The sequence below is a fragment of the Lampris incognitus genome, chromosome 12 (genome assembly GCF_029633865.1).
Source record: "Lampris incognitus isolate fLamInc1 chromosome 12, fLamInc1.hap2, whole genome shotgun sequence".
NCBI lineage: Eukaryota > Metazoa > Chordata > Actinopteri > Lampriformes > Lampridae > Lampris > Lampris incognitus.
The window spans coordinates 3,791,431-3,819,232 of record NC_079222.1 but is presented as its reverse complement, the minus strand read 5'-3'; the positions used below and the strand labels follow the sequence as shown (position 1 = coordinate 3,819,232).

At 46.1% G+C, this 27,802-nt stretch overlaps 3 protein-coding genes across 3 annotated transcripts; 2 read left to right on the top strand and 1 right to left on the bottom strand.

Moving 5' to 3' along the window:
- Positions 1-3,876: 3,876 nt before the first annotated feature.
- LOC130122128 (coiled-coil domain-containing protein 152-like) lies at positions 3,877-14,582 on the top strand. The gene is made up of 9 exons (XM_056291172.1): positions 3,877-3,939; positions 5,029-5,134; positions 7,817-7,885; positions 8,246-8,310; positions 9,431-9,498; positions 9,729-9,904; positions 12,160-12,287; positions 14,013-14,102; positions 14,454-14,582. Exons 1-9 carry the CDS (start codon positions 3,877-3,879, stop codon positions 14,580-14,582), a joined length of 894 nt encoding a protein of 297 aa, XP_056147147.1.
- A 4,102-nt stretch (positions 14,583-18,684) lies between these two features.
- Positions 18,685-23,461, top strand: nim1kb (NIM1 serine/threonine protein kinase). Its single transcript, XM_056291085.1, has 3 exons — positions 18,685-18,958; positions 21,506-21,774; positions 22,655-23,461. Exons 1-3 carry the CDS (start codon positions 18,685-18,687, stop codon positions 23,414-23,416), a joined length of 1,305 nt encoding a protein of 434 aa, XP_056147060.1. The 3' UTR covers positions 23,417-23,461.
- A 2,591-nt stretch (positions 23,462-26,052) lies between these two features.
- Positions 26,053-27,068, bottom strand: gadd45gb.1 (growth arrest and DNA-damage-inducible, gamma b, tandem duplicate 1). The gene is made up of 3 exons (XM_056290870.1): positions 26,598-27,068; positions 26,265-26,472; positions 26,053-26,166 (listed from the first exon to the last, which is right to left on the bottom strand). Exons 1-3 carry the CDS (start codon positions 26,729-26,731, stop codon positions 26,053-26,055), a joined length of 456 nt encoding a protein of 151 aa, XP_056146845.1. The 5' UTR covers positions 26,732-27,068.
- Positions 27,069-27,802: the final 734 nt, after the last annotated feature.

The following is a 27,802-nucleotide window of genomic DNA, read 5'->3' as shown; positions in this document are numbered from 1 at the left end:
CCACCCTCTGCAGGACTCTGCTGTGATGTCATCACATGCTGCATCCATGGCCGCTAGCAGGGCCATTTGGGTATGTGGATGCCGGTCATATACCTTCCACCTCCAGGAAGAGAAAAACTCCTCTATTGGATGTAGGAATGGTGAGTAGGGGGGGGGGGAGATATTCCACCAGCATCCTATCGTGTGCTGCAAACCACTGTCTGACCACACCGGAGTGGTGAAAATGCACATTATCCCACACAACAACATACTTGTTCACATGGCCTCCAGTTAGACCCCTCTCATCCTCAGGCAGTATGTCCCTGTAAAGAGTGTCTACAAAAGTCAGCAGATGTTGTGTGTTGTATGGACCAAGACGGGGGGATATGGGGGAGGACGCCGTTTTCTGAGATGGCTGCACACACAGTAATATTCCCTCCTCGTGGGCCTGGGACATCAGTGGTTGCTCTCTGTCCAATGCGATTCCTCCGCAGCCTTCTACCTTGTGCCAGATTGAAACCCGCCTCATCAGGGTATATGAATGTGTGCAGCGGTTCCCTGGCCTCCAGCTCCAGTACACGCTGTCTCACAGAAGAGGAAGCGAGAAAAACTATAACTATAACTATAACAACATAATGCATTTGGGACAACATATTGTACAGTATGCACTGTGGATACACATACACAGAACTGGCATGTAAGTGTAGTGCATGGCACTACACAAAGTAAACAGTTTGCAGCACTGGACATTAGAGTGTGCATAGAACACATCCATGTTCTACCTGGTGACGGAGCTCCTTCACTCTGTCGCTGCTTCGTTCAAATGGCACTTTGTACAATTGTTTCATGCGCATTTCATTTCTCCTGAGCACTCTGTCAACTGCAGTGATTGAAACGGATTCAATATTCCCAAAGATGTTGCCATCCTCTATAACCCCACTTTGTATCGCTCTCAACCTTATGGCATTGTTTGCAATCACCAGTGCAGGAATGGCTTCCTCTTGCTGCGGAGTAAAAAGGGGCCCTCTTCCACCTCTGCAAGGTTGTCTTGCAATCCTATGGGGTGCAGAGTAAATATGGCAAATCTTTACTGTAACACAACTGTACACTACAATACACTAAGTCTGCGCTGCAGTAAAGCCGTAGGTCTAAATGTAAAATGTAAAAAGTGGCAAGTTCTGGTCCCACTGCAAGCTTCCTGTATGACACAATGACAGTAGTGCAGTGCAGACTGTTCAGTGCTGGATTACTGTCCATTACACACACACACCGGTTCTCCCGACGACACGTCTGAATAATTATATTTACAGTGGTTCTCCCAACATGTGGCTGCACCCTTCGACCGGCCTCAGCCATTGTGAGGCCGTGACTGACAACATGATCCACAATTGTGGCCCTGATTTCATCAGGAATCCACCTATGTACTTGGCCTCGTCTTCCTCTTCCCCTGTTTTGTCCCCTTCCCCTTCCTCCCCGCATCCTCACCCCTCTTCCACGAGGCTGACCTTCCATTTCTGTGTCACAGTATTGTAGAAATGGTACACACTATGTCCTGCTTGGTTCATATATGCTTGTAAAGGGGGGGGGGGGTCATGGGATTCAGCTCTGAGTGACGGTGGAGAAGTGGCTTATCATTGGTTGCAACTAATGCTTCACACACCCCTTCTCGTCAGTGAAAGCTGAGGTTCACCCTGAGAGACATTGTTCAATTTAGGAGAAATTTTCAGGAAAAAAAATAAGATAACATTTGCTTGAGAGATTTTGACAACTAGTTCAACATTTTTGTATGTAATGACTCAAGCAATGAAATGAGGACTATTAGTTTTATAGGGAATGGCTGGTCAGCATTCACAAGTATAGTTCATTTTGACTGACAGGACATAAGCAAACGATAATGTTATAAAACAGCAGAGAGTTGTATGAAAGCAGTTGATGCATGTCCAAAAGCATTTGCAATTTGTTGGAAGGAATGAGAAGCTGCTACTATGATGTGCACAAATGACTAAATGTTGTGGAGGCTGAACTAACTGTTGTGCAAATGTTGATAGTGATGTGAGAAATGCACCAAAGCCACTGAGAAAAACTAAACAACAACAGTAGCAATAGGTGGCGCCCCCCACTGTCTCTCAGGTGGTGGCAAGATCATATAAATCTTGCTGCAATGCTCGCCGCTGCCCCCCTCCCAGGACCCCCCGCAGCTTACCTGCGTCCTCCATGTCCTGCTACTCTGGAGTCACATGTTCCAGTTCCTGGACAAAAGCCCGGCGCTGTTTTTGAAATGTGTCACATTTAAGGAGGAAGTGCCCCTCTGTCTCCACCTCACCTGTCATGCACTGACCACATGTTTGATGCTCTTTTGGCAACCACGTCTTTTTGTGTCTCCCCTTTCAGTGGCGAGACTGTGGTGACTGAGCCTGTATTTGGTGAGGATCTGTCGCTGCTTCCTGTCTCTGACAGTTAAGAGGTTATCTGTCTGTCTATCTATCTATCTATCTATCTATCTATCTATCTATCTATCTATCTATCTATCTATCTATCTATCTATCTATCTATCTATCTATCTATCTATCTATCTATCTATCTATCTATCTATCTATCTATCTATCTATCTATCTATCTATCTATCTATCTATCTATCTATCTATCTATCTATCTATCTATCTATCTATCTATCTATCTATCTGTCTGTCTGTCTGTCTGTCTGTCTGTCTGTCTGTCTGTCTATCTATCTATCTATCTATCTATCTATCTATCTATCTATCTATCTATCTGTCTGTCTGTCTGTCTGTCTGTCTGTTTATCTACCTACCTGTCTGTCTGTCTGTCTGTCTGTCTGTCTGTCTGTCTGTCTGTCTGTCTGTCTGTCTGTCTGTCTGTCTGTCTGTCTGTCTTTCTGTCTGTGTATCTATCTATCTATCTATCTATCTATCTATCTATCTATCTATCTATCTATCTATCTATCTATCTATCTATCTATCTATCTATCTATCTGTCTGTCTGTCTGTCTGTCTGTCTGTCTGTCTGTCTGTCTGTCTGTCTGTCTATCTGTCTATCTATCTATCTATCTATCTATCTATCTATCTATCTATCTATCTATCTATCTATCTATCTATCTATCTACCTGTCTGTCTGTCTGTCTGTCTGTCTGTCTGCCTACCTACCTACCTACCTGTCTGTCTGTCTACCTGTCTGTCTGTCGTCTGTCTATCTACCTACCTATCTGTCTGTCCGTCCGTCTTTCTGTCTGTCTGTCTGTCTGTCTGTCTGTCTGTCTGCCTGCCTACCTATCTGTCTGCCTGCCTACCTATCTGTCTGTCTGCCTACCTATCTGTCTGTCTGTCTGCCTACCTATCTGTCTGTCTGCCTATCTGTCTGTCTGTCTGTCTGTCTGTCTGTCTGTCTGTCTGTCTGTCTGCCTACCTATCTGTCTGTCTGTCTGTCTGTCTGTCTGTCTGTCTGTCTATCTACCTACCTATCTGTCTGTCTGCCTATCTGTCTGTCTGCCTATCTGTCCGTCCGTCCGTCTGTCCGTCTATCTACCTAACTATCTCTGTCCGTCTGTCCGTCTGTCTATCTACCTAACTATCTCTGTCTGTCTGTCTGTCCGTCCGTCTGTCCGTCTGTCCGTCCGTCTGTCTGTCCGTGTGTCCGTCTGTCTGTCCGTCCGTCTGTCTGTCTGCTCTCTTGACGGCGAGTTCCCGCGCAAAGGCGCTGATAGCCCGCGTGCGCGTCCTACGGTAATATCTGACGTCGGCTTTTGTCGTTCAGATGAAGCAGCTTAACTTGTCGGGCAGTCCGACGTTGCTTAACATAATATTATTAATAATATTACCATTATTAGTTTTGCTCTACGTAACTAAACTAGTCTGTTACCACCGGGGCAAAAGAAGGCGAGACATGTCGAGCTTGATACGTGTGGATACGGACAAGTTGACCAACAGTTTCAGGCAGCTGGAGAAGGTGCGAACATGGCGGCTACACGGCTAGCGCGGCAAAAAGACGATTACTACTTTATTAGACGATGAGTAACCGTAGTTAACCCTAGTTAACCGTAGTTAACCGATGTTAACCGTAGTTAACTGAGGAAAATACATGTACATTTGGGCTAAATGCAACTGGCGCTTCTGTTCCCGCTTTTACTGGTAAAACTGGAAGATGGCGGCGCGAATTCCGGTTCGCGGCGGCCTCGCTCAGGCCGGCCTCGCCCGGCAGCGGCTTTGTCCCCGTCTGCGTCTGAGTTTGTGTTTTCGTTTGACGGCCGGGAGAGCTGGCGCTGGATCGGCTGCGGGAGCCTGGTCTGCTGGGTCCTGTGGGCCCAGAGACCACGGCCCTGCAAGGAGCTGTGCCTGAAGAGGTAACACCGACGGCGGTCTGACAGGACGCCGAAGCGGTGCAGGCTAAGCTAACTGCTAGCCCATGCAGCCCGGCCATCAATCCTAGCTGGCCTTCGTTCGTTTTTAGTTTCTACTTTAGATATGTGTGTTCGTTTGGATATGTGTGTTAGTTTAGATATGTGTGTTAGTTTAGATATGTGTGTTAGTGTGGATATGTGTGTTAGTGTGGATATGTGTGTTGGTTTAGATATTATGTGTGTTAGTTTGGATATGTGTGTTACTTTGGATATATGTGTTAGTTTGGATATGTGTGTTAGTTTGGATATGTGTGTTAGTTTGGATATGTGTGTTAGTTTGGATATGTGTGTTAGTGTGGATATGTGTTAGTGTGGATATGTGTGTTAGTGTGGATATGTGTGTTAGTGTGGATATGTGTGTTAGTTTGGATATGTGTGTTAGTTTAGATATATGTGTTAGTTTGGATATGTGTTAGTGTGGTTATGTGTGTTGGTTTAGATATTATGTGTGTTAGTGTGGATATGTGTGTTAGTTTGGATATGTGTGTTCTTGTAGTTTTCGGGTGTGTTTTTGTCTTTGTGTTGCACTGCTGTGGTCTGGGGAAACTTTCGTTTCATGTCATGTTCATGTGCGCAAGTGCATGAACTGAAACGACAAGTGAAGTGTTTCTGATTCAGATTTCTGATTCTGAAAATAGAAAATTGTAGATATTAAGGACATGAACGACATTATGGAGGACAAGATGAATGACTCCGCCCGGGTGTTGAGATGGTCACAGACCAGAGAGAGGTCTCTGGTGCAAGGTACTTTTTCTTTTCTTATCTTATATCAAAGTGTGTCTGTATATGTATACAGACGGGTGACATATTAAAGGAAAACCCAACATAAAGGGTCTTAGTAAGGTGTTGGTCCACTACGACCCTCCAGAACAGCTTCAATTCTCCTTGTATAGATTCTACAAGTCTCTGAACTCTACTGGAGGGATGGAACACTATTGTTCTAAAAGGTATTCCCTCATTTGGCGTTTTGATGATGGTATTGGTCCAAAATCTCCCATAGGTGTTTAATTGGGTTGAGATCTGGTGACATATGACTTACATAATTTTCATCCTCATCAAACCATCCAGAGACCCCCCGTACCCTGTGGATGGGAGCATTGTCAAAGGTGATCACTCAGAATAATATAACTTTGATTTGCAATTACCCTTCCCTGGACAAGTGGACCCAAACCATGCCAGGAAAATGCCCCCACCACATAACAGACCCCCGGACCCCTCACTGTAGCGGTCAAACATTCAGGTCACCTGTCTGTATATAGATGGGGGACAAACTAAAAGAACAGCTTGGATAAATACACTCACTTATATATTTATATTGTTATACAATTAGAAGGTCAATAAATTCATTCATCATCAGCCGCTTCCCCGGGTTTGGGTCACGGTGGGAGCTAGCTAAGTAGGGCACTCCAGACGTCCCACTCCCCAGCAAGGAGGAGCTGGAGGGCCTCCTGGGGGATCCCAAGGCGTTCCCAGGCCACACTGGACATGTGAGCCCTCCAGCGAGTTCTGGATCTGCCCCGGGGTCTCCTCCCAGTTGACCGTACCCAGTAAACCTCCAAAGGAAGGTGCCCAGGAGGTATCCTATAATCAATAAATCTGTTTTTGAATTAATCTAACTTTTGCCTATAGGCCTACATACTAATTTCAACAATTTGAGCTGTTAATACATTGATTTTGATCTAAATGATAACCATAATCCTCACCATATTTTTTTAACTGGAGTCTGAACTGATAATGATATGCCAGACCATGTCAAATCATGTCAAATGTTGAGTTTCTTTTTGGCCTATGTAGACGTCCTGTTTTCAAAGAAAGAAGAATCTCAGATCAACATTTGACGTGTTGGCCTTGTCTTTCAACTCCAGACATTACCGTCACCATATTTCTAACTTGAATCTGACCAGCGATATTGTGTGAATATGAGGGCATCTCTGACATGAGGGAGATGTAGTGTCCTGTGTCTCCCTCCTGTGGTTGACTGGTCTGAACAAAATGCATTCCTTCTGACATGAGTTGACCTAGTCAGTGTCATAGGTTTTCTCTTCACCAAACATAAGCTGAGGTCCCCAAACTCACCTGCCACTGTCCGTTTTTATTTACGCGTTATCGCACCTCCACTTTTGGTGGTTGGTTTTACACCGAACAAAAATTGCCCGTTATACTTGGCAATCTTGTGAGACTTTCTAAACGTTGACACTGACCCTATTGGCTCATTGTGATCATTCTCATTGGTATTGCCAGTTTAAAGTGCATCACCTCAACGCTTTGTTATAATGGTCACTCAAACTTCAAAATAAGACAGAACGCAGAATCTCCTCCTCCTCCCCCTACTACTACTACTACTACTATTTTCGGCTGCTCCCGTTAGGGGGCGCCACAGCGGATCATCCGTTTCCATCTCTTCCTATCCTCTGCATCTTCCTCTGTTACACCAGCCACCCTCATGTTCTCCCTCACCGCATCCATAAACCTCCTCTTTGGCCTTCCTCTTCTCCTCTTCCCTGGCAGCTCCATATTCAGCATCCTTCTCCCAGTATACCCAGCATCTCTCCTCCACACATGTCCAAACCATCTCAACCTTGCCTCTCTTGCTTTGTCTCCAAACCGTCCAACCTGAGCTGTCCCTCTAATATACTCGTTCCTAATCCTGTCCTTCTTCATCACTCTCAATGAAAATCTTATCATCTTCATCTCTGCCACCTCCAGCTCCACCTCCTGTCTTTTCATCAGTGCCACTGTCTCCAAACCATACAACATAGCTGGTCTCACATCCATCTTGTAAACCTTCCCTTTAACTCTTGCTGGTACCCTTCTGTCACAAATCACTCCTGACACTCTTCTCCACCCACTCCACCCTGCCTGCACTCTCATCTGCACTCTCCGTTACTTTGTACAGTTGACCCCCAGTATTTAAACTCATACACCTTCTTCACCTCTACTCCTTGCATCCTCACCATGTTGAGACAGAATTCGGGAATACGGGTGTTTAAAAATTTTGCACTGATGATACTCGTGATGATTATGACTAGATGCAGGGGTGGGTAATCTTATCCAGAAAGGGATAAGGGTGTGGGTGCAGGTTTATGTTACATACGTCATCCCACTAACCAACAAGTAGAGTCTTTGCTGAGGAACTTGATTAGGAGACACAGGTGTGTAACTGCTTGGTTGGAACAAAGATCTGCCCTTCTTTTTTGCTGAAAACATTTGCTTAAAACTGGTAGCGTGCCAGATAGGTTGGGTTTAGCACATTCAGAGAGTGATTTCTGTGACACAGAAGCTCTCCATCACAGAAAAGTTATGCTTCATTTATTTCAAAATACCTTCTAGTAAATTCTCTGGAACGCGTTGTCTTTAGTGTGTAGGGTAAAACAAAACATGAAAAGATGCCAATGTGATTCAACCCATTTCTGGTTTGTGTTGCAGAGAGAGATGGCATCCTAGCCACCGTGAACTCGCTTCAGCAGTGTCTGCAGGAGCAGTGTAACCTCAGAGGTATTTCTGTTGCCATCAGCGAGCAGTCTGGTCATATTTCTAGTAAATCCCTAGAAACCAAAGTGGTATTCTTTGATTTTTTTATTATTTTTTTTCCCAAAATTCCCTTGGCTGTTCTTGTCAGGCTGTAAAGGAGGGTATAATGTGTTGTCTCTATATTGGCTCAGCTGTGGTGCACATCCTCGGAGAGTACAGTACCTCTAGAAATTGAGAAAATGTTCATAATTAATATGTCTTGTAATGTTTAGATTGTGTTGCGCTTTTTATGATACCGTGTCTTTGGATCAAGATGCTGCCACTCTGCCATCTGGTGGCCATTCTGTCATGGTGCGTCTTAATGTTGATATTTTCATGTTGCAGATGTGAATGAAAAGCTGAAGAATGAGATCGCAGAGCGGGACCAGCAGATTGAGAGAACATTAGAGGTTATGATCATTACTTCATTTAACGATTTTACCGCCATCTAGACCCGTTGAGTTTATTCAAGAGTAGAATGAATGTCGCAAACCAAAACTGAATTGAATTGTACAGGATATGTCCTCATTATTGGGATCTGCTTTGCACAACCATCAGTGTACAAAAACGTGCTCATGACCAAAATGGATAATAATTTTCCAGTCATTCTCTTAATTCTAATTGTAAAGACATGTAGGTCAGGTGAATCGGCCGTACTAAGTTGTCCCTAGGTGTGTGTGTGTGTGTGTGTGTGTGTGTGTGTGTGTGTGTGTGTGTGTGTGTGTGTGTCCGTGTCCGTGTCCGCCCTGTGATGGCCTGCCCACCTGTCCAGGGTGTTTAGATAATGGATGGATGGATGGAGACCTTCATCAGCGCACACATCAAACATATGCTCTGTTGAGGGTCTTGTTGACTGACAGCTCAGGACATTAAGTGGAATTTGCACTGACCTGCCTGAGCCAGGCACCAGGCTTCCTGCTTTAATCTGGATCCCCGGTGCCAGTCGCCTGACATCCAGGCACACACTTCCCCACCTCTCCCAGTCTCTCCTGGTCCCCCTCACTTAGCATTCCCACAAAGGATGAATGATCCAGTGAGGACTGGAATCAAACTCATGCCCAACCTCTGCCCCACTGCAGCCCCACCGCCCGGGCTGCACCCTGTCCGCTGGCTGAAGGTTGCTGAGATGTTTGTGTTCCTCACAGCGAAGACCCTCATCAGCGTTCAGAATCAGAAACACATTTATTGCCAAGCACAAGAACATACAAGGTATTTGTCTTGGTATGCTTGTGCGACAGGGACAAATTAAAAGTAAATGTTAAAGATAAAAGTCAAAAGGAATAATAATAAAATATATATACACAAAAATAAAATAAAATAAAAATGTAAATAAGGTGCAATGAGGCGCAATCAACACCGGTTCAGAGTTCAAACATGAGAAAACATGGCCGCCACTGATGCCCGGCGCTCGGTGGCAGTAGCCGTATTGACAAAAAGGTAAAGTTAGAGTTTTAAGGAATTCAGAGACGCCATTATTTAGCTGGAGCCCTCAGCCTGTCTCACGGTTTCCTCTCTTACTGTTTTGTCTAGGAACAGAAGGAGTACAGCCTGCCCTTCCAACACGCTCTCATCCCCAACTCCTCAAATACGGCAGCTTGGTGCGTGACCTCACGCGTCACACTGGGACACTCGAGGTTCCCCTTTAGCATCAGTTTTGCGCGTGCGGGGCTGTGCAGTGGGTATCGGTGGTGCAGCCTTCCAGTCGGAAAAACAACCCAGGCGCCACAATAACATGTTGGCGTTTTACGTTTCTGCAGACCACAGATACGTTAGAATGTCGACGTGTCCGAACCAACAATATGTTTCATTTCAACATTTCAACTTCTAGCCAGTGTTGGTGGACGTCAGGTGACTTGTCAGCTTTCTGTTCTCAGGACCAGGAGGCTAAAGTGGCGGGACTGCTTGCTCAGATTGATGCTGAGGAGGAGAGACACCAATGGGAGCTCACGAGACAGCAGAGCAAACGTAAGTCAGATGATTCACACAACCAAACCCTCAGTCAGTGTAAATCCTCAGTCACGGACGGTCAGATAATGTTGATCCTCAAACTGTTTCAGTTCATTTGACTTGGAACTTAGTGATGCTTAATGCTGCAAAATACTGTTATACATGAACTGTTGATAAATTAATGATGTTTAAATTTAATGTAGTGATGCCGGAGACCGGGATTTTTTAAAAGAAATCAATACAGAAGGGCGTCCAGGTGGCGTGGCGGTCTATTCCGTTGCCTGCCAACACGGGGATTGCCGGTTCGAATCCCTGTGTTACCTCCAGCCTGGTCGGGCGTCCCTACAGACACAATTGGCCGTGTCTGCGGGTGGGAAGCCGGATGTGGGCACATGTCCTGGTGGCTGCACTAGTGCCTCCTCTGGTCGGTCGGGATGCCTGTTCGGTGGGGAGGGGGAACTGGGGGGAATAGCGTGATCCTCCCACGCGCTACGTCCCCCTGGTGAAAGTCCTCACTGTCAGGTGAAAAGAAGCGGCTGGCGACTCCACATGTATGGGAGGAGGCATGTGGTAGTCTGCAGCCCTCCCCGGGTCAGCAGAGAGGTGGAGCAGAGACCGGGACGGCTCGGAAGAGTAGGGTAATTGGACAGGTACAATTGGGGAGAAAAGGGGGGGGAGTAAATGAAAAAATAAGAATCAATCACCATCATCATCTTCATCAGTTCTGTAACCTATGGAGGTTGTAGGAGCACAGCTGATGCCTCAACGAGTCTCTTCCACCGTCCCCTATCCATCGCAGCTCTCCCCACCTCCACTACACTCATCTGTAGCCATTCTCAGGTGTTATTTACCCAGGTTTTTCTTGGTCTCCCTCGCTTCCTAGTCCCTTCTACCAGGCCTTGCAGGACGTCCTTTGCAAGTTTCCTTTCCATTCGGCAAACGTGCCCAAACCAGTTTAATTTCCTTTTTGTACCATTGTCAGTAAACTATCATGGTGACCAGTAGCTTCCTGAACTCTGTTCAGCACTTCAGTGTTGGTGACGTGCGCTGTGTATGGCATTTGCAGCATTCTTCTAAATAAAAAAATAAAAATCAATACAGAATACAAAATAGGTTATGTGTATCACTCAACGCAAATGTATTTTACATTTAGTCACTGGTGTTGCATCTAGTGTGGCTGCAGCTGTGGAGGGGGTTTGGTTAGTGTGCACCGTGGCTGTCCAGTGGTGCGTTGCATTCTCTGCATATTTGAACAACATTTGAAAGAGTGTGGCTGTAAAGAGTGACATGCCCTAAAAAAGCCACAAAAGTAAAGTAATAGAACACAGACTACTATTACTACTACTACTACTACTACTACTACTACTTTCGGCTACTCCCGTTAGGGGGCGCCACAGTGCATCATCCGTTTCCATCTCTCCCTGTCCTCTTTATCTTCCTCTGTCACACCAGCCACCTGCATGTCCTCCTTCACCACATCCATAAACCTCCTCTTTGGCCTTCCTCTTCTCCTCTTCCCTGGCAGCTCCATATTCAGCATCCTTCTCCAAATATACCCAGCATCTCTCCTCCACACATGTCCAAACCATCTCAATCTTGTCTCTCTTGCTTTGTCTCCAAACCGTCCAACCTGAGCTGTCCCTCTAATATACTCGTTCCTAATCCTGTCCTTCTTCATCACTCCCAATGAAAAGCTTATCATCTTCTCATCTTCTACCTCCAGCTCCACCTCCTGTCTTTTCATCAGTGCCACTGTCTCCAAACCATACAACATAGCTGGTCTCACTACCATCTTGTAAACCTTCCCTTTAACTCTTGCTGGTACCCTTCTGTCACAAATCACTCCTGACACTCTTCTCCACCCACTCCACCCTGCCTGCACTCTCTTCTTCACCTCTCTTCTGTACTCCCCGTTACTTTGGACAGTTGACCCCAAGCATTTAAACTCATACGCCTTCATCACCTGTACTCCTTGCATCCTCACCAGTCTGCTGTGCTCCCTCTCATTCACGCATATGTAGTCCGTCTCAGAACACAGACATAAGTCCAAATTGTGCTATTGAAGCACCTCAGACCACATACTGCCACATCCTGTCATTTTGTTCACATCCTGTCCAGGGCGTCTCCCTGTCTTTTATTCAAAGTAGACTGGGATCAGCTCAGCAAGACCCCAGTGACCTTGAAAAGGATGAAGTGGGTGAAGAAAATGCGTAAATAAAATACCTTATGAAATGAAACATCCTGGAATGGCTGCGTTTATTTCACATTCTTTCACTGATGCTTGGCAATGTTTGTTTTGTTTTTTTTGACAGTGGAAGAGAAAGATGCAGAGGTAAAGAAGCTGCTGGAGAGGAAGGAATCTGAACTGGATGCGATGAGGGAGAAATTCTTGAACCAGGAAAAAGAAAGGCAGAGTGACCTCCTGAGGATGCAGATAGAGGTATGGCTTCACCAGGAGATCCACAGAAACAACACAACAGCCGCCTGGGAGGTTTGAGATGATTTCAACAGGCTGTGGGGGGGGGGGGGATTTATGGGATGTGGGGAAAAAAAGGCTGTGTCTATGGTGTTTGTAACAAGTGCATTTATCTTGTGAAATAATACTTTTCATCCTGCATAAGCATGGCAATGAAAAAAAAAACCCCATCATTCCTTGATGTCACAGTTCCATGCCATACATAAATAATAATAATAATAATGATAATAATAATGTATTTTATTTGTGAGCACCTTTCAGAGCACTCAAGGACACCTTACAGAACACAGTAAAAAACCAGCAGCACTGTATCAGACAGCATAAAGTCAAAACAAAGCAGGTAGACAATACAAAGTTAACACAACAGATAAGTATAAAATCATCATCTGCACAAAACTCAGTGAAGCATGGATCAGACTGAATATGCCAATCTGAAAAGGTACGTTTTGAGATGGGATGTGAAGATTGAAAGAGAGTCAGTGTTGTGATGTCTTGTGGGAGAGAGTTTCATAGGCGGGGGGCAGAATGACTGAAAGCTCTAGACCCCATGGTAGTCAAACGGGCCGATGGTGTAGTGAGTTGGAGAGCAAAAGAGGATCTGAGAGTGCGGGAGGGTGTGTGGACATGAAGGAGTTCAGAAAGATATGAAGGAGCTGGGTTATTAAGGGCCTTAAAGGTGAGGGGCAGGATCTTGATGTCAATACAGTATTTAACAGGGAGCCAATGGAGTTGCTGCAGAACAGGAGTGATGTGATCTGTGGAAGGAGTTCTGGTACTGATACGGGAAGCTGAATTCTGGACCAACTGAAGTTTATGAAGACACTTGAGGGGAAGACCAAAGAGGAGAGAATTGCAGTAGTCAATACAGGATGTAACCGGGTGTGAATGAATATGGCAGTGCTGTTAGGTGTAAGTGACGGGCGAAGAGGATCAATATTGTGTAGGTGGAAGTGTGCAGCCCGAGTCACATTGTTGATGTGAGCTTCAGAAGAATGCCTACCGACCAGAGCAATGCCTATGTCAGGGTCACCAGTGGGAATCACTGCCTTTATAGAGGTTGCTAGAGACAAAGTTTGTAAAACTGGGGCGTCCGGGTAGCGTGGCGGTCTATTACATTGCCTACCAACACGGGGATCACCGGTTCGAATCCCCGTGTTGCCTCCGGCTTGGTCGGGTGTCCCTACAGACACAATTGGATGTGGGTATGTGTCCTGGTCGCTGCACTAGCCCCTCCTCTGGTTGGTCGTGGCGGCTGTTGGGGGACTGGGGGGAATAGCATGCTCCTCCCACGCGCTACACCCCGCTGGTGAAACGCCTCACTGTAAGGTGAAAAGAAGCGGCTGGTGACTCCACGTGTATCGGAGGAGACATGTAGTCTGCAACCCTCCTCGGATCGGCAGAGGGGGTGGAGCAGCGACCGGGACGGCTCGAAAGAGTGGGGTGATTGGCCAAGTACAATTTGGGGAGAAAAAGGGGGGCAATATTTTAAAAAAAAGTTTGTAAAACAGTGCTGGACTCCATAAAAGACATGCTGTCGATAACCTGTGTGTGTCTGTCTGCCTGTCTACATGTCTGTGTGTGTGTGTCTGACTGTAAGTTCCGGTATTTCTAGTCTCATTTGATGTCCAGTTCTTCATACCAAGAGACAACATCAGTTACTCAGGCTTAACCTTGCTCTTGTTCTGTCAGTTTGGCGCTAAGCTTTCCAAGGTTCAGAGTATGGCACAAAGGAACCAGCAGCCCCAGAGCTCCAGCCCGTTCCTCCACATCTACAAGAGGGTGAGTTCTCTCCCCCTCTCTCTCTCTTCCTCTGTCTTTCTGCCCTTCTCATTCTCTCTGTCCGCCTTTATTTCTTTGTCTTCCCTCTCTCTGTCTCTGTCTCTCGCTCCTCTGTCATTCAAAGGTACACAAACACCTAGTGTTCTACGCTCACAAGTGTTGTGTCGTGCCTTAACTTAACAACTGTGTTGTTTCTATCTTGACTCGTGTGTGTGTGTGTGTGTGTGTGTGTGTGTGTGTGTGTGTGTGTGTGTGTGTGTGTGTGTGTGTGTGTGTGTGTGCGTGCACGCACATATTTATGTGTGTTTGTTTCTCCATGAGTATGAATGACCTGTGCATGTGTGCCTGCAGAAGCTGCTGTCCTTCCAGGAGGAGAAGAACAAGGAGATCGATGTTCTGCGTCAGAGAATCAAGGAATTGGAGGAGCGTCAGCGCGCCATTAGCCTCAGTGAAAACTGCTCTAAGAGGAGGAGGGTTTAGCTGCCATCACAGGCTTGTTGTCTATACCACACCTTGTCTTACGTGTGCACTGCTCTTTGGGCTTATTGAGCTCCTTTGATATAAGCTCCAAGGAGCTCAAAGCTCCTGTTGTATAAAAAAGTGGGCACCTATTTTCTTTTCTTTTTCTGGAGTTTCCAGAGCTGTTATTTATCTTTATGCAGGCTTTTTTTCAGATATTGCCAAACATCTTCTTAGCAAACTCTTGTTATTGTTCTGTTGTTACACACCGTTAATGTGTTGACAGTGTTGCTTGTGTTGTCATCCTTCAGTACATTTACATTGTCACTGGCTTTTGGCCAGTCAGGGCTCTCAAACCATTGGCCCAGGTGACCAGCGTCAGTGTCAGTATAGGCTGCATATATAGTAGCACAGGTCCCCTGCACACTTACCACAGGCAGCGCTGCTGTCCAAGGACCTAATCCAATCAGTCACCTGCGTGGTCACAGCATGCAGCAGCGCACAGACGTAATGCGTAAAGTAGTCTGAAGGCCATGCCAGTTAAGGAATTAATCCAACCTCATTTACTTAAATGGAAGAATAAACAAAATTAGTAGATTCTAATTTGGCCTGTTTTTTTTGTTACACGACACAAAAACAGCAACTATTTTATGACCCCGGGGAATTCACACAACCCACTGTGATCCTTAAAACTTAGAACGGTTTGGGGTTCGTGACCTCCCTTTATTTCTGCAAGTTAGAGATGGTCCCAGCTCACCGTTGGACATGATTGTCCCTGGGCTGTTTGATCATTTCTGCAGTCAGTTTTGGTTATAGTCAGGGTGGGGGTTCAGGCTGGGGTTATGGTTAGCCTGAGACATCTCGCAGAAATCACCATTTGCAAGTTTGTGGCCAGGGAATACAAGCATTTGGGGGAACAAAAAAGGAGAGAAATAACCTCATGCTATTAAATAAATACATGCAAATGAGTATATTTTCAATTTTGTTCTTTACCCTTTACTTAAGATATACCAAGTATTTTTACTTCATACTAAATAGTTTTTCACTGAATAAGTCATGAGTCCAATGAAACCTGACACTTTCTATAAAGCAGCCGTTTTGGACGTTACGTAATGTAATGAACCAAATAGGAATAAATCCCAGATGTTACGCAGATATTAACCCTTTAAAGTAGATGCATAAACAGCACCACAACAGTTGATCAGTTCATTTTGTGGTGGAGCAGGGGGACATTTAAAAACATTGGAAAAAATGGATGCATGCTTGTTAAAGTTTGCCCCAAACTATGTTTGAACGACTTAGTTTGATTTCTAGCAAGCTTGTCTTTAACGTGAATAATTTTGAGTAGACTAGATGAGTGTGTTCACTTTTACCAGAGTATTTGATTTGATTTGAGCAGATTGTTTCAAAAGTAGTTCCACTTTTATTGAAAAGTCATAGCTTTCCATAATTTGGAATAAAACAGTTTGCATAAACCGTATGTTTGTCCTGTGTCTTCCATGTGCCACAGTGTCACTGCATCTCATCTCATCTCATCTCATCTCATCTTATTTCATCTCATCATCAGCTGCTTCTCCGGGGTCGGGTCATGGTGGCAGCAAGCTAAGTAGGGCACTCCAGACGTCTCTCCCCAGCAACGCCCTCCAGCTCCTCCTGGGGGGTCCCAAGGCGTTCCCAGGCCAGATTGGACATGTAGTCCCTCCAGCGAGTTCTGGGTCTACCCCGGGATCTCCTCCTAGGTGGACGTGCCCAAAAAACCTCCAAAGGAAGGCGCACAGGAGGCATCCTAATCAGATGCCCGAACCACCTCAACTGGCTCCTTTCGACGTGCAGGAGCAGCGGCTCTACTCCGAGCTCCCTCCGGATGTCCGAGCTCTTCACCCTATCTCTAAGGCTGAGCCCAGACACCCTACAGAGGAAACTCATTTCAGCCGCTTGTATCAGCGATCTCACCTTTTTGGTCACTACCCAAAGCTCATGACCATAGGTGAGAGTTGGAACGAAGATTGACTGGTAAATTGAGAGCTTTGTCTTCCAGCTCAGCTCCCTCTTCACCACAACAGTCCGGTACAACTCATTCTATATTGATTTAAGATGACATACTTTAAATGTCATTGCATTTATTCACTGAAGTTGATCCTCTCCATGTATTACGGTGGAGTGTTGTTTGTGTACAATAGCATGACCATAGTTTACAGGAGCTACGGTAGCATGTATCTCCTGTGATTGCCCTGGCTCACAAGGATAGTACACCTGAATGTGTATCGCTGTGGTTTCCCCCGCTCACGGGGACAGCACACCTGAATGTGTATCCCCTGTGATTTCTCCGGCTCACAGGGACGGCACACCTGAATGCCTGTGATTTCACACCTGAATGCCTGTGATTTCTCCGGCTCACAGGGACGGCACACCTGAATATGTATCCCCTGTGGTTTCCCCGGCTCACAGGGACGGCACACCTGAATATGTATCCCCTGTGATTTCTCCAGCTCACAGGGACAGTACACATGAATGCCTGTGATTTCCGTGGCTCACAGGGACAGAACACCTGAATGTGTATCCCCTGTGGTTTCCCCAGCTCACAGGGACGGCATACCTGAATGACAATGACACATTTTGTAGGATTCCTGTCCTCACACTCTGTAATCTCTTTATCTGCACTGCTCCATGAGCGAGTCTAAGCGGGACAGAGAGCTAATCTCTATGGGAACATCAGGTAATACCGTTACATAAGGTTTGATTTCTACCACAGCTCACCACAGAACTATTAGATCAACCTTGTGTTGCACAGGAACTCTGCCTCTTGCATAGGCACTTTTTTAATGCACCACAATATGCAAAGAAAAAGCTCAATGCACCCCGAGGCCCTACCTGTAGAGTCATATGGTGCTTTTACTGTATTAACTTTCTGTATCTCTGCACCCTGCATTGATGTTAGCTGTTTGAAGAGATTTAGAGAGACCTAAATAAAGACCGGATTAAAGTTCATGACACCACCTTAATCCCTAATCTGTCAAGGAGAGAGAGATGGGGCAGACAGAGACAGACAGTGGTGTGTGGACTGTGGCGAGTGAAGTCCCCGCCATCTGTCCACGTTAACTTTATGGCAAGCACACTTAGATGTACCCCGGGTGTCTGCTCATTTATGTAGTCTGTTGCGAGAAAGACCGAGGGAGAGCTGGCTAAAAAGGACAATTAAAAAAGAAAATAAAAGACTACCACTATTTTCTTAGATACTCAAGTTTTAAGTATTGGCGTCTACTGAGACAGATGCAGCGGATTCTTACTAACCATGGATTCAGTTTCTGTGTGGATGCACAGCAACAGTGTGGAAACCTGGTATGGAAATTAAGTTTTTACTTGATATTTTATTGGATCTTGGAGCTATTGATCCTGTGTGTTAAGTTATCTCTGACCTTGTACACATGTCAGTGTTAGAAGTGCTAGTAAATGTATTGCTCACAGTTTCTAGTCAAATTCAGATGGTGTTACTGGCATGACGTAACAATGTACATGTAGTCAACGATTACTGAACTGTAAAGGCGTATTTTGTTAGGCCCTCTAACTGTCGGACATCCTTCTGTAATAGTGTTTTCATTTTAATTCCCTAATATTCAAGAATAGGCTTTACTTTGATGCACATAATCACATTATCAGAGCAATTATGACATCTATTAAACGGCAGATACCCCATCCTGGAATAATAATATTAATATAACGACACATTCATTTAATTAATTAATACATGAATTAATTAAAGTAATACTTAAGAGGGTTTAACCAGTATGCCTAGACTACATTACAGATTAACTTTACAATACATTTTGTAGCAGTCTGAACAATACATGCATTGTTTTGTTCTCAATCAGACATTTTAAAAGATAGTCTTAAATCTGCACCGTCGGTTCCACCTTTGTTCAAGCTTACTTTCAGTCCAGTGGATTTTTTGGAGATAAATGTGATGATTACACTTTTGGTATCTGTCATTTAGAGATGGCGTCTTCCACACAAGTGATGCTAATGCTTTTGAGTTCCTAGTGAGCAGTTGTTCATAACAATGAGCTGGTAATCACCCGTCACATGTTTTCTCTGAAGATGACATGATCCTGAGATCGCTGCAGTGATGCCGGGAAGCCAGTATCAGGTGACGACCACCAAGCTCCACCACAGCCTCTACAGCCTGACAGACAGCTCGGTCGCCAGCCTAGAGGATGAGGATGGAGACCTTCCACTTCGTCCCACTCCCTTACAGAAGCTCACCATGGACATGTGCAAAGACGAGAAGACCATCAAGGAGCTGATCATAGGCCGCAGGGTGGGCTTCTACAAGGTCCGCGGTGGCATCGGCTACGGAACTTTCTCCAGGGTCAAACTGGCCTTCCACGCTCTAACTAAAGGTAAGAGAATCTAGTTATTTTGCCCAAAGCCACATTTCAATGACTGCTTCTCAGTGAGACTACAAACTATATTTTAATGAGGACACACGGTGTCAAAGGTGTGACGCACCACTGTGTGGGACTTTGTTGTGAACAGAAAGGAGACATGAGCATTGTCATTAGAAGTTTGTCATTAGAAGTAGGCTGAGTATTTCCTGCACATGTTCAGTTGAGCTGCTAATGCTACATATTATTTACATCATGTCCTGATAGATGCTTCACAGTGACGTTGGTAGATAGATGCTGCTGCAGCAGTTCAGCAGAGCTAAAGTGAGCTTGTCTGAATCCTGTTTCTAGCAAACCAGCAACCCAGAAGAGCAAGCTGACACATCAGAAAGACTTGAACACCTTTATCAAAAGACTGATTTGTTTAAGCACACTGAAGGTGATAGAGCACGTCTTACGCGTCTCTGCTGGTGGCGTTTCTGTGAAACTCCACCTCTAATGAAATATATGGGCAATACCAAGTGATATACGACGAGGGAGAGGCTAAAAGAAAAGAGTGGTGGGGTGCAGAAAAAAACATTCAGTTTTCTCACCAATGAGTATTAAAATGTTGAATAAAAAAGCTATCTTCAAAACACAGTCACAAACATTTTTGGAAGAGTCGCACCCCACCCTGACTCAGAATCGCCATATATACACTACCGTTCAAAAGTTTGGGATCACCCAAACAATTTTGTGTTTTCCATGAAAAGTCACACTTATTCACCACCATATGTTGTGAAATGAATAGAAAATAGAGTCAAGACATTGACAAGGTTAGAAATAATGATTTGTATTTGAAATAAGATTTTTTTTACATCAAACTTTGCTTTCGTCAAAGAATCCTCCATTTGCAGCAATTACAGCATTGCAGACCTTTGGCATTCTAGCTGTTAATTTGTTGAGGTAATCTGGAGAAATTGCACCCCACGCTTCCAGAAGCAGCTCCCACAAGTTGGATTGGTTGGATGGGATGGGCACTTCTTGCGTACCATACGGTCAAGCTGCTCCCACAACAGCTCAATGGGGTTCAGATCTGGTGACTGCGCTGGCCACTCCATTACCGATAGAATACCAGCTGCCTGCTTCTGCTCTAAATAGTTCTTGCACAATTTGGAGGTGTGTTTAGGGTCATTGTCCTGTTGTAGGATGAAATTGGCTCCAATCAAGCGCTGTCCACTGGGTATGGCATGGCGTTGCAAAATGGAGTGATAGCCTTCCTTATTCAGAATCCCTTTTACCCTGTACAAATCTCCCACCTTACCAGCACCAAAGCAACCCCAGACCATCACATTACCTCCACCATGCTTAACAGATGGCGTCAGGCATTCTTCCAGCATCTTTTCATTTGTTCTGCGTCTCACAAACGTTCTTCTTTGTGATCCAAACACCTCAAACTTGGATTCATCCGTCCACAACACTTTTTTCCAGTCTTCCTCTGTCCAATGTCTGTGTTCTTTTGCCCATCTTAATCTTTTTCTTTTATTGGTCAGTCTCAGATATGGCTTTTTCTTTGCCACTCTGCCCTGAAGCCCAGAATCCCGCAGCCGCCTCTTCACTGTAGATGTTGACACTGGTGTTTTGCGGGTACTATTTAATGAAGATGCCAGTTGGGGACCTGTGAGGCGTCTGTTTCTCAAACTAGAGACTCTAATGTACTTATCTTCTTGCTCAGTTGTGCAACGCGGCCTCCCACTTCTTTTTCTACTCTGGTTAGAGCCTGTTTGTGCTGTCCTCTGAAGGGAGTAGTACACACCGGTGTAGGAAATCTTCAATTTCTTAGCAATTTCTCGCATGGAATAGCCTTCATTTCTAAGAACAAGAATAGACTGTCGAGTTTCAGATGAAAGTTCTCTTTTTCTGGCCATTTTGAGCGTTTAATTGACCCCACAAATGTGATGCTCCAGAAACTCAATCTGCTCAAAGGAAGGTCAGTTTTGTAGCTTCTGTAACGAGCTAAACTGTTTTCAGATGTGTGAACATGATTGCACAAGGGTTTTCTAATTATCAATTAGCCTTCTGAGCCAATGAGCAAACACATTGTACCATTAGAACACTGGAGTGATAGTTGCTTGAAATGGGCCTCTATACACCTATGTAGATATTGCACCAAAAACCAGACATTTGCAGCTAGAATAGTCATTTACCACATTAGCAATGTATAGAGTGTATTTCTTTAAAGTTAAGACTAGTTTAAAGTTATCTTCATTGAAAAGTACAGTGCTTTTCCTTCAAAAATATGGACATTTCAATGTGATCCCAAACTTTTGAACGGTAGTGTAGGTGGTAGGGCTAAACATGCCGTTTATGAGAGTTAGCAGCCAGGTCCATGTGGCGCTTCACATCTTAACATCTTAAAAAAATAATAAATAAGCCAAGCAACATACCAAAACCAAATACTGACCAACACAGCCCTGCACGTGGTGTCTGTTATCCATCCCCCTTCCTCCCCCTTCGATCTCTTTCACCCCCCTGCTACGCCCTCTACTGCCTGGATGTGAATGGGCCCATCTCCCTGTCTAGACAAAGTGGCCCTGAAGGTGCTGGATAAGACGAGGCTGGATCTGCAGGCCCAGCGTTTGCTGTCCAGGGAGATCTCCAGCATGGAGGGCCTGCAGCACTGTAACGTGGTTCGCCTGTATGAGGTGGTGGAAACCCCCAGCCGTCTCTACCTGGTATTGGAGTATGCCGGAGGTGGGGACCTCCACACCCACATCTGCGAGGAGGGCAAACTATCGGACAACAAGAGCAAGATCACCTTTGCCCAGATCCTCTCTGCCATCAAATATTTGGTGAGTATATTAGAAAAACACCGTAGTTTGTCTGTTTTTAAGTCTTTACTTGGTGTAAAGATGAAATATGGCATTTTTGATCTCTAGTAGCACGACTGAGCAACGTAGGCCCCTGTACTGAACAGTCAACCAGTACTGAACAGTTCAGTTAATTTATCATGGGTGAAAAATCAAACGTGTGTGAACTGTGAATGTACTCTGGAGGCAGGGCATTGACCTCATCGCTCTAGAAGTCTATTGTTCAGCCTAGTTTGAGTAGTAACAACAGTTATGTGTGCGCTGATAAGCCTCACATACCAGGTCTGACGTTTACAGGGTTGTGTTGTCCTTGTAGCGGCCCAAGATATGGGAAAAAAGCCTCTTTGGTTGAGTTATAGTTGTTTTACATTAAATTGTGATTCAAAAGGACAGTACTACTGTACGTTGACATTCCTGTTTGATAGCGAGAGGGTGTAGAGGTGGTTGGGGTTTGCAGGGTGTTAATGGAGGAAATGGAAGTGGTCATGGTCTCAGTGGACCAGAAGTGTCCTCTGGATGGAAAGTTTTTGTGTTATCTTAGTGGACAGGGTTGGTGACCATCCATTTTGGAGGTTGTGTAAATTATGAAAGTTATCAACTAAACTAAAGCAACGAGGCTAGAAAAGGATACGTCCACTGGGATCTGGATAGGACCTCTGATGTGGTTGTGAAATGAATTAGAAGTAATCATCCAAGCACATACCTTCAGTTAACAGTCCTTGTCAGCTGTGTCATATCTGGAATGTTCCGTTGCTCCTGTGCTTACCTGTCGTGTGTGCTAAAGCATTATGCAGGACAAATCATCTTTCCTCTTGTATGTGTTGCCTTTCTGAGAAAATCCAAACCAACTCATGTTTTGCAGCACAAGAACAACATTATCCACCGGGACCTGAAGGCAGAGAACGTCCTCTTCACCAGCAGCGCCTGTGTGAAGGTGGCCGACTTTGGATTTAGCACCCGTGTGTCAAACTGCAGCGAAACCCTCGACACCTTCTGTGGCTCCCCTCCCTACGCAGCCCCAGAGCTGTTCAGGGACGAATGCTACATGGGGCCGCCGGTGGACGTGTGGGCCATGGGGGTCCTACTCTTCTTCATGGTGACCGGCACCATGCCGTTCCGGGCCGACACCATGGGCAAGCTGCGGCATTGCATCCTTGAAGGCGCTTACACCCTCCCGCCATGGGTGCCAGGGCCCTGCCAGAGGCTGATCAAGGGCATCCTGAAGCCCGTACCGGTGGAACGCTATGCAGTAGACCAAATGTTGGGCTGTGACTGGCTCCTACCCGTGGAGTTTCCCTGGTCGTTGGTACCTACTGACCCACTAAGCCCCCTTCGCCTGCTGGATTCCAGTCCTGGGGAGCTGGAGGAGGAGGAGGAGGAGGAGGAGGTCAAGAGCTCTATGGAGGAGCTGGGATTCACCATGGAGCACATACGGAACAACCAGCCCAAAGGCAGCCGGAGCCCCGTCATTGGGGTTTATCGCATCCTGTCACACCAGGCCCAGAAGAGGAGGGGCTGTGACACTGTGCCTGTGGTTCGAGGCATGGTCCGAGACCCAAAGAGAGAGGGCCTCCGAGCCTATCGAAGCCTCAGGCACACCTCCAAGTTCTGTGTGCTTTCATGATGGACTCAGAAATACACCATGAGCAACACTATGTCGCAGTGGCCTGTCTTGTATACAAAACATTCTTCTTGTTTTTTATGATAGTTGAAGAAAATTGTTTATTTTTGTGTTTTGCAAACAAATAGCATTCAGTGATTAATGCTTGCAGTAATACTTTTGCACACTTTGTAGCCTTTCATAAGTTATTTGCTATTACTACCATGCATCTTTTGTTTAAAAATAGCCTTTCATGTGTTGATTGATTGATTGATTGACCTATTGATTGATTGATTGTTTGATTTTATTTCGATCATGTTAAAACAACAAAACAAGGTATATAGGCAGGAATGCACAACAAATGGAAATAACGGAACATATTATGCAAACTCTCTGTAACAACACAAGTCCTAACTGGTCCATGCTGGAAAGGGGTGTAGGATGAAGTAGAGAACTTTCCTGATCCTGCCCTGTTTATACATTATCAGTCAAATCAAACCACAACACAACTTTCAAAACAAAGCAAAAGTGAGGAAAAAGAAAGACGAAATAACAACAATTAAACACAAGAGCACAAGTCGGCCCGTTTGTGTGGAAGTGCCTCGTGAGTCCACGTTGTTGAAGGGCGTGCAGCTAATGAGCCCTAACCTGCAACATGTTGTGTAAGAGATGTAAAACCTGTGTGAGACGTTATCACAGCCCTGCACTCCACACTGTGGTGTTTGTACTGACGGCCAGACATGTTGCAGCAGCATTAAAGTGGCTCGGTTCTGAGGTCTATACTGAGGTGTTGTGTCGGGCTGATGGGTCTTTGTGTTGTGTAGGAGTCCTCTGGGTTCTGCTCCGAGGCGTCGAAGTTGTGAGACGTCTCCTGTGTGCCACTTATAAATAAAACTCACTTCAGTGGCTCTGCAAGACGCTTATGTCATGTTGCATATTGGACAAAACAACAGCCCGGGATTCTGTTTGGTCCCTGTATGAGCGGGTGGAGGATGCTGCACCCAAACAGAAACGAGTCCACGTTGTGCTGCGGCCTTCGTCTCGTGTTTACCAAAGTTCCACTGCGAGACTGCAAGCGGCAGCTGGCAGGACACCAGATGATATGCAGGACCTCCCCGTAACCGGCCCAAACCAGACAGACAGACCCTCTCCCTCTGGCACTGAAAGCTGCACCGTGTATAGATCCACCCTGCCTGACCCCCCCCCCCCCCCACCTGCAGAAAGCGGCAGATGGCGCGGCGTGGCTGCGGAGACATCTGCCGGGCCGGACAATAGGCGCTCTGTGCGGACTGCGGGATCTGACAGCCGAGCGCGCGCTGCTTTTGTGCGCCCCCTATACACATGCAGATGAGGAAGGACCCCCCCCCTTTCTTTAACCGCAAGCACAACGGGACAACCCAACAGCAAGCAGACGACAGACTCCAGCCCCCGCCGCCATGGAACATTTGCTAAGTTTCTAAAAAGTTTTGTCTGGGTATGAACACCCCAACCCCCCCCTCCTTACGCGCAACACGCGCGGCGGCGCGCGCATGCGCAGACACGTGGACAAGTCCCCCCTCCATCCCCCCTGTAATATGTATACCCAAACCTTGTTTTGGGAAAAGACACACCATACCGGAAGTGGGCTTTTTCTCACTTTATTGGCACATTTCTCCATTTACACTCTGCAACAGTTTGAAAGTGTCACATCTGTAACGCTACAAATTAGTTTGCTGTTATAATTTTACACAATTCAAAACTCTACGTTCAAATCTTACACAGTTTCTGCTCAGTTTTCCTACGTTTATCCTCCTCGTTTAATTCTGTAACATCATCAGATACTGTAAAGTGAAACCTTGGAGAGTTCTGGGTACTGGAACACCTTTCTCCGTTTTCAGCCAGCCTGTTCTCAGCACACGTCAGGCTGCTGATGAAGTAACTTCTGCTGACTTGCTTTTCTTCTTTCTTTTAACACGATCAGATATTCTGAAGTGAAACCTTTATAAAATGTTACATTTTCTAAATTAATTAACTTCTGTTGGACTTTCCTGTGTTTTTCTTTTTTTTTCTTTTCGTCTATACATAACCAAATGTTCTAAAGTTAAACCTTGAGAGCATTATAAGTTAACACTTTATTTGTTCGATCATAATTTTGTCATTATCAAATATTCTAAAGTGAAACCTTTAGAGGATTAAGACAATTCTGGAAAGTGGGAAACATCTGGCTGTCTGCAACTGCTGTCGTGTTGCTCAGCAAGAGGACATCTTTAAAAAGTCTCTTTTTAAGAAAGCCTCTTTCACGGCACCGCTTCTTCTCCTACTGCGCATGCTCCAAACTGCGACACGTGACGCTGCGCGGACCGCAGGACGCCCCGTGCGCTTCTCCTCTCTCTCCAGACCTCATCCGCACAAAGAATGAGGGTCGATGTGTCGCTCTCGAGGCATGCCTGACCCCGTTCACAGAAAGAAGGGGGTCATCTTGGCATGGACGGGACGAGAGACGACGGCCGCGGCGGGCCAGGTGGGCCCTCCAGGAGGGCCGGCGCCATGCTGCCCGGACGGATTCCTCCTCAGGAGTATCCAGGATGAGCAGAGATGGCGTCCTTCTCTTCGCGAGAACGAATATTTCCATAGAGGAACTTGTTCAGCATCTCGTCACCAGAGAGGAGTCGGGTCCCGGATCAGCGCTTGGGGAGGGTGATCTCAGGAACCCAGTCGTTCAGACCGCGGCACTCCTCACAGAACAGGTGCAGCTTCTCCAGAGCAGGGTCCTCCCACGAACCATCGGCCGGGTTCTGTTCAAGAACAACACAAGGAGAGGCACGTTAGAAACCGGCAGAGCCCTCTCGTTACTCTGACCGAGTTAGGCCCAGCAGGGGGCGCAGATACGCACCGTGATGAGGACGCAGTGCGCGTCTTCGTGCTGCTCGGCCTTGTCCCCAACAACGTCCGCCAGGCGCTGCACGTCGCTCACTCTGACGATGCTGATGTCGTTGTCGAAACAGAAGGACTGGATGAGGGTGAAGTGGATCTGGAGAGCGACGTCGCACTCGAACTCCTCGTCCATGGCCAAGACGCAGAAAGACACGCTGTCCGGGTCTCTGAGGAGACAAGGAGAAGAAGAAAACAAAAACACAATAAGCACACAAGCCTGCATGACTATCCAAGGCGACAAACGTAACGACAGTGTGAGAGGGTCTGCCTTGCAGGAAACTGGTCTACTTACAGGTTCATAACTTTCGCAGACTCGTAGACACCGACGGTCAGGCAGTCGCTGGCTTTGGCGGACAGGAGGGCCTCCTCCAGGGCTTTGCCGGTGCACCGGGTGTGTTTCTGGACCAGAACTTCCTCCAGAGTCATGCTGGCGGCGCGACTTTATTCCGCAAGAGAAGACGGGGGGCAGAAAGGGGTGCTGTTGTCGGAGGGTAAATCCGAGAAGCAGAGTAGCTTCGGACTCCGAGATGCGGGTTCTTATACCCCGCAGCTCGTGCGACCCCCCCTTGAGAGCGCCGCGTGCTCATTGGCCGAGCGTGAGCGGTGTATTGGTATGCTAATTATATTGTCGCGCTCCGACTCGTGGCAGATTGATAAGGGTCAGTAAGCCACACTCCCCCCTCACCCTCCCCCCCCACCCCACGCAAGGTCCACGTACACTCATCACTTGCCCCGTTTCTTGAAGATGTGCAGGGTAGAGGACTCCCATTACAAAGCTATTTTGCACACACACAAAAAGTATATATTTATATATATATATACACACACGTATATATATATACACACACACATATATATATATGTATATATGTATATATCCGGAAACGTGTTTGGAACATGTTTTTGTAGATCTGTTTTATTGGTTCTTTCTCTGGAAGGGCAAATAAATTGTTGTCTGCAGTAGCTTCCTGAAAGAGCTTCCAAACGGAACAACAACACACAAACCGAATAAATAAGCAATATAATAAAAGATTTATGACGAAGTCTTTGCAAAAGTTGCCGCCAGCTCTACACCGTGTAACCCCCAAACCTAACATGAGAACACCAGAATAGACGAATGTGGCTCCTAAGTTTTCTGGGGTTTTTTTTTGGTGAAAGTGGGGCTCAAGGTGGAGAAAGTGTGCAGACGGGGTCCCATCCCCCTCTCTCCGGGCTGGAGGCAGGGCAGGTGGAGGGTGCCATCTGTAGGAGCAGAGGCGGACTAAAACCTCCTCTATTGTGCGCGCAGAGGCCTCCTTTATCACGGACACCATGCACATGAAAATGAGCAGCGCGTGCCAGAGCGGTCCCTGCAGTCTGCACCGCTGCACCACGTGGCTATCCGCGGTCCCGAACCCGCGCCTGTTGTGGCCCGTTTACTTTGGGGTGCAGGAGACCCCCATTGTCCGAATGTGACTGGACAAAACTCGTTTCCAAAAAAAAAACAAGTCACCGCAG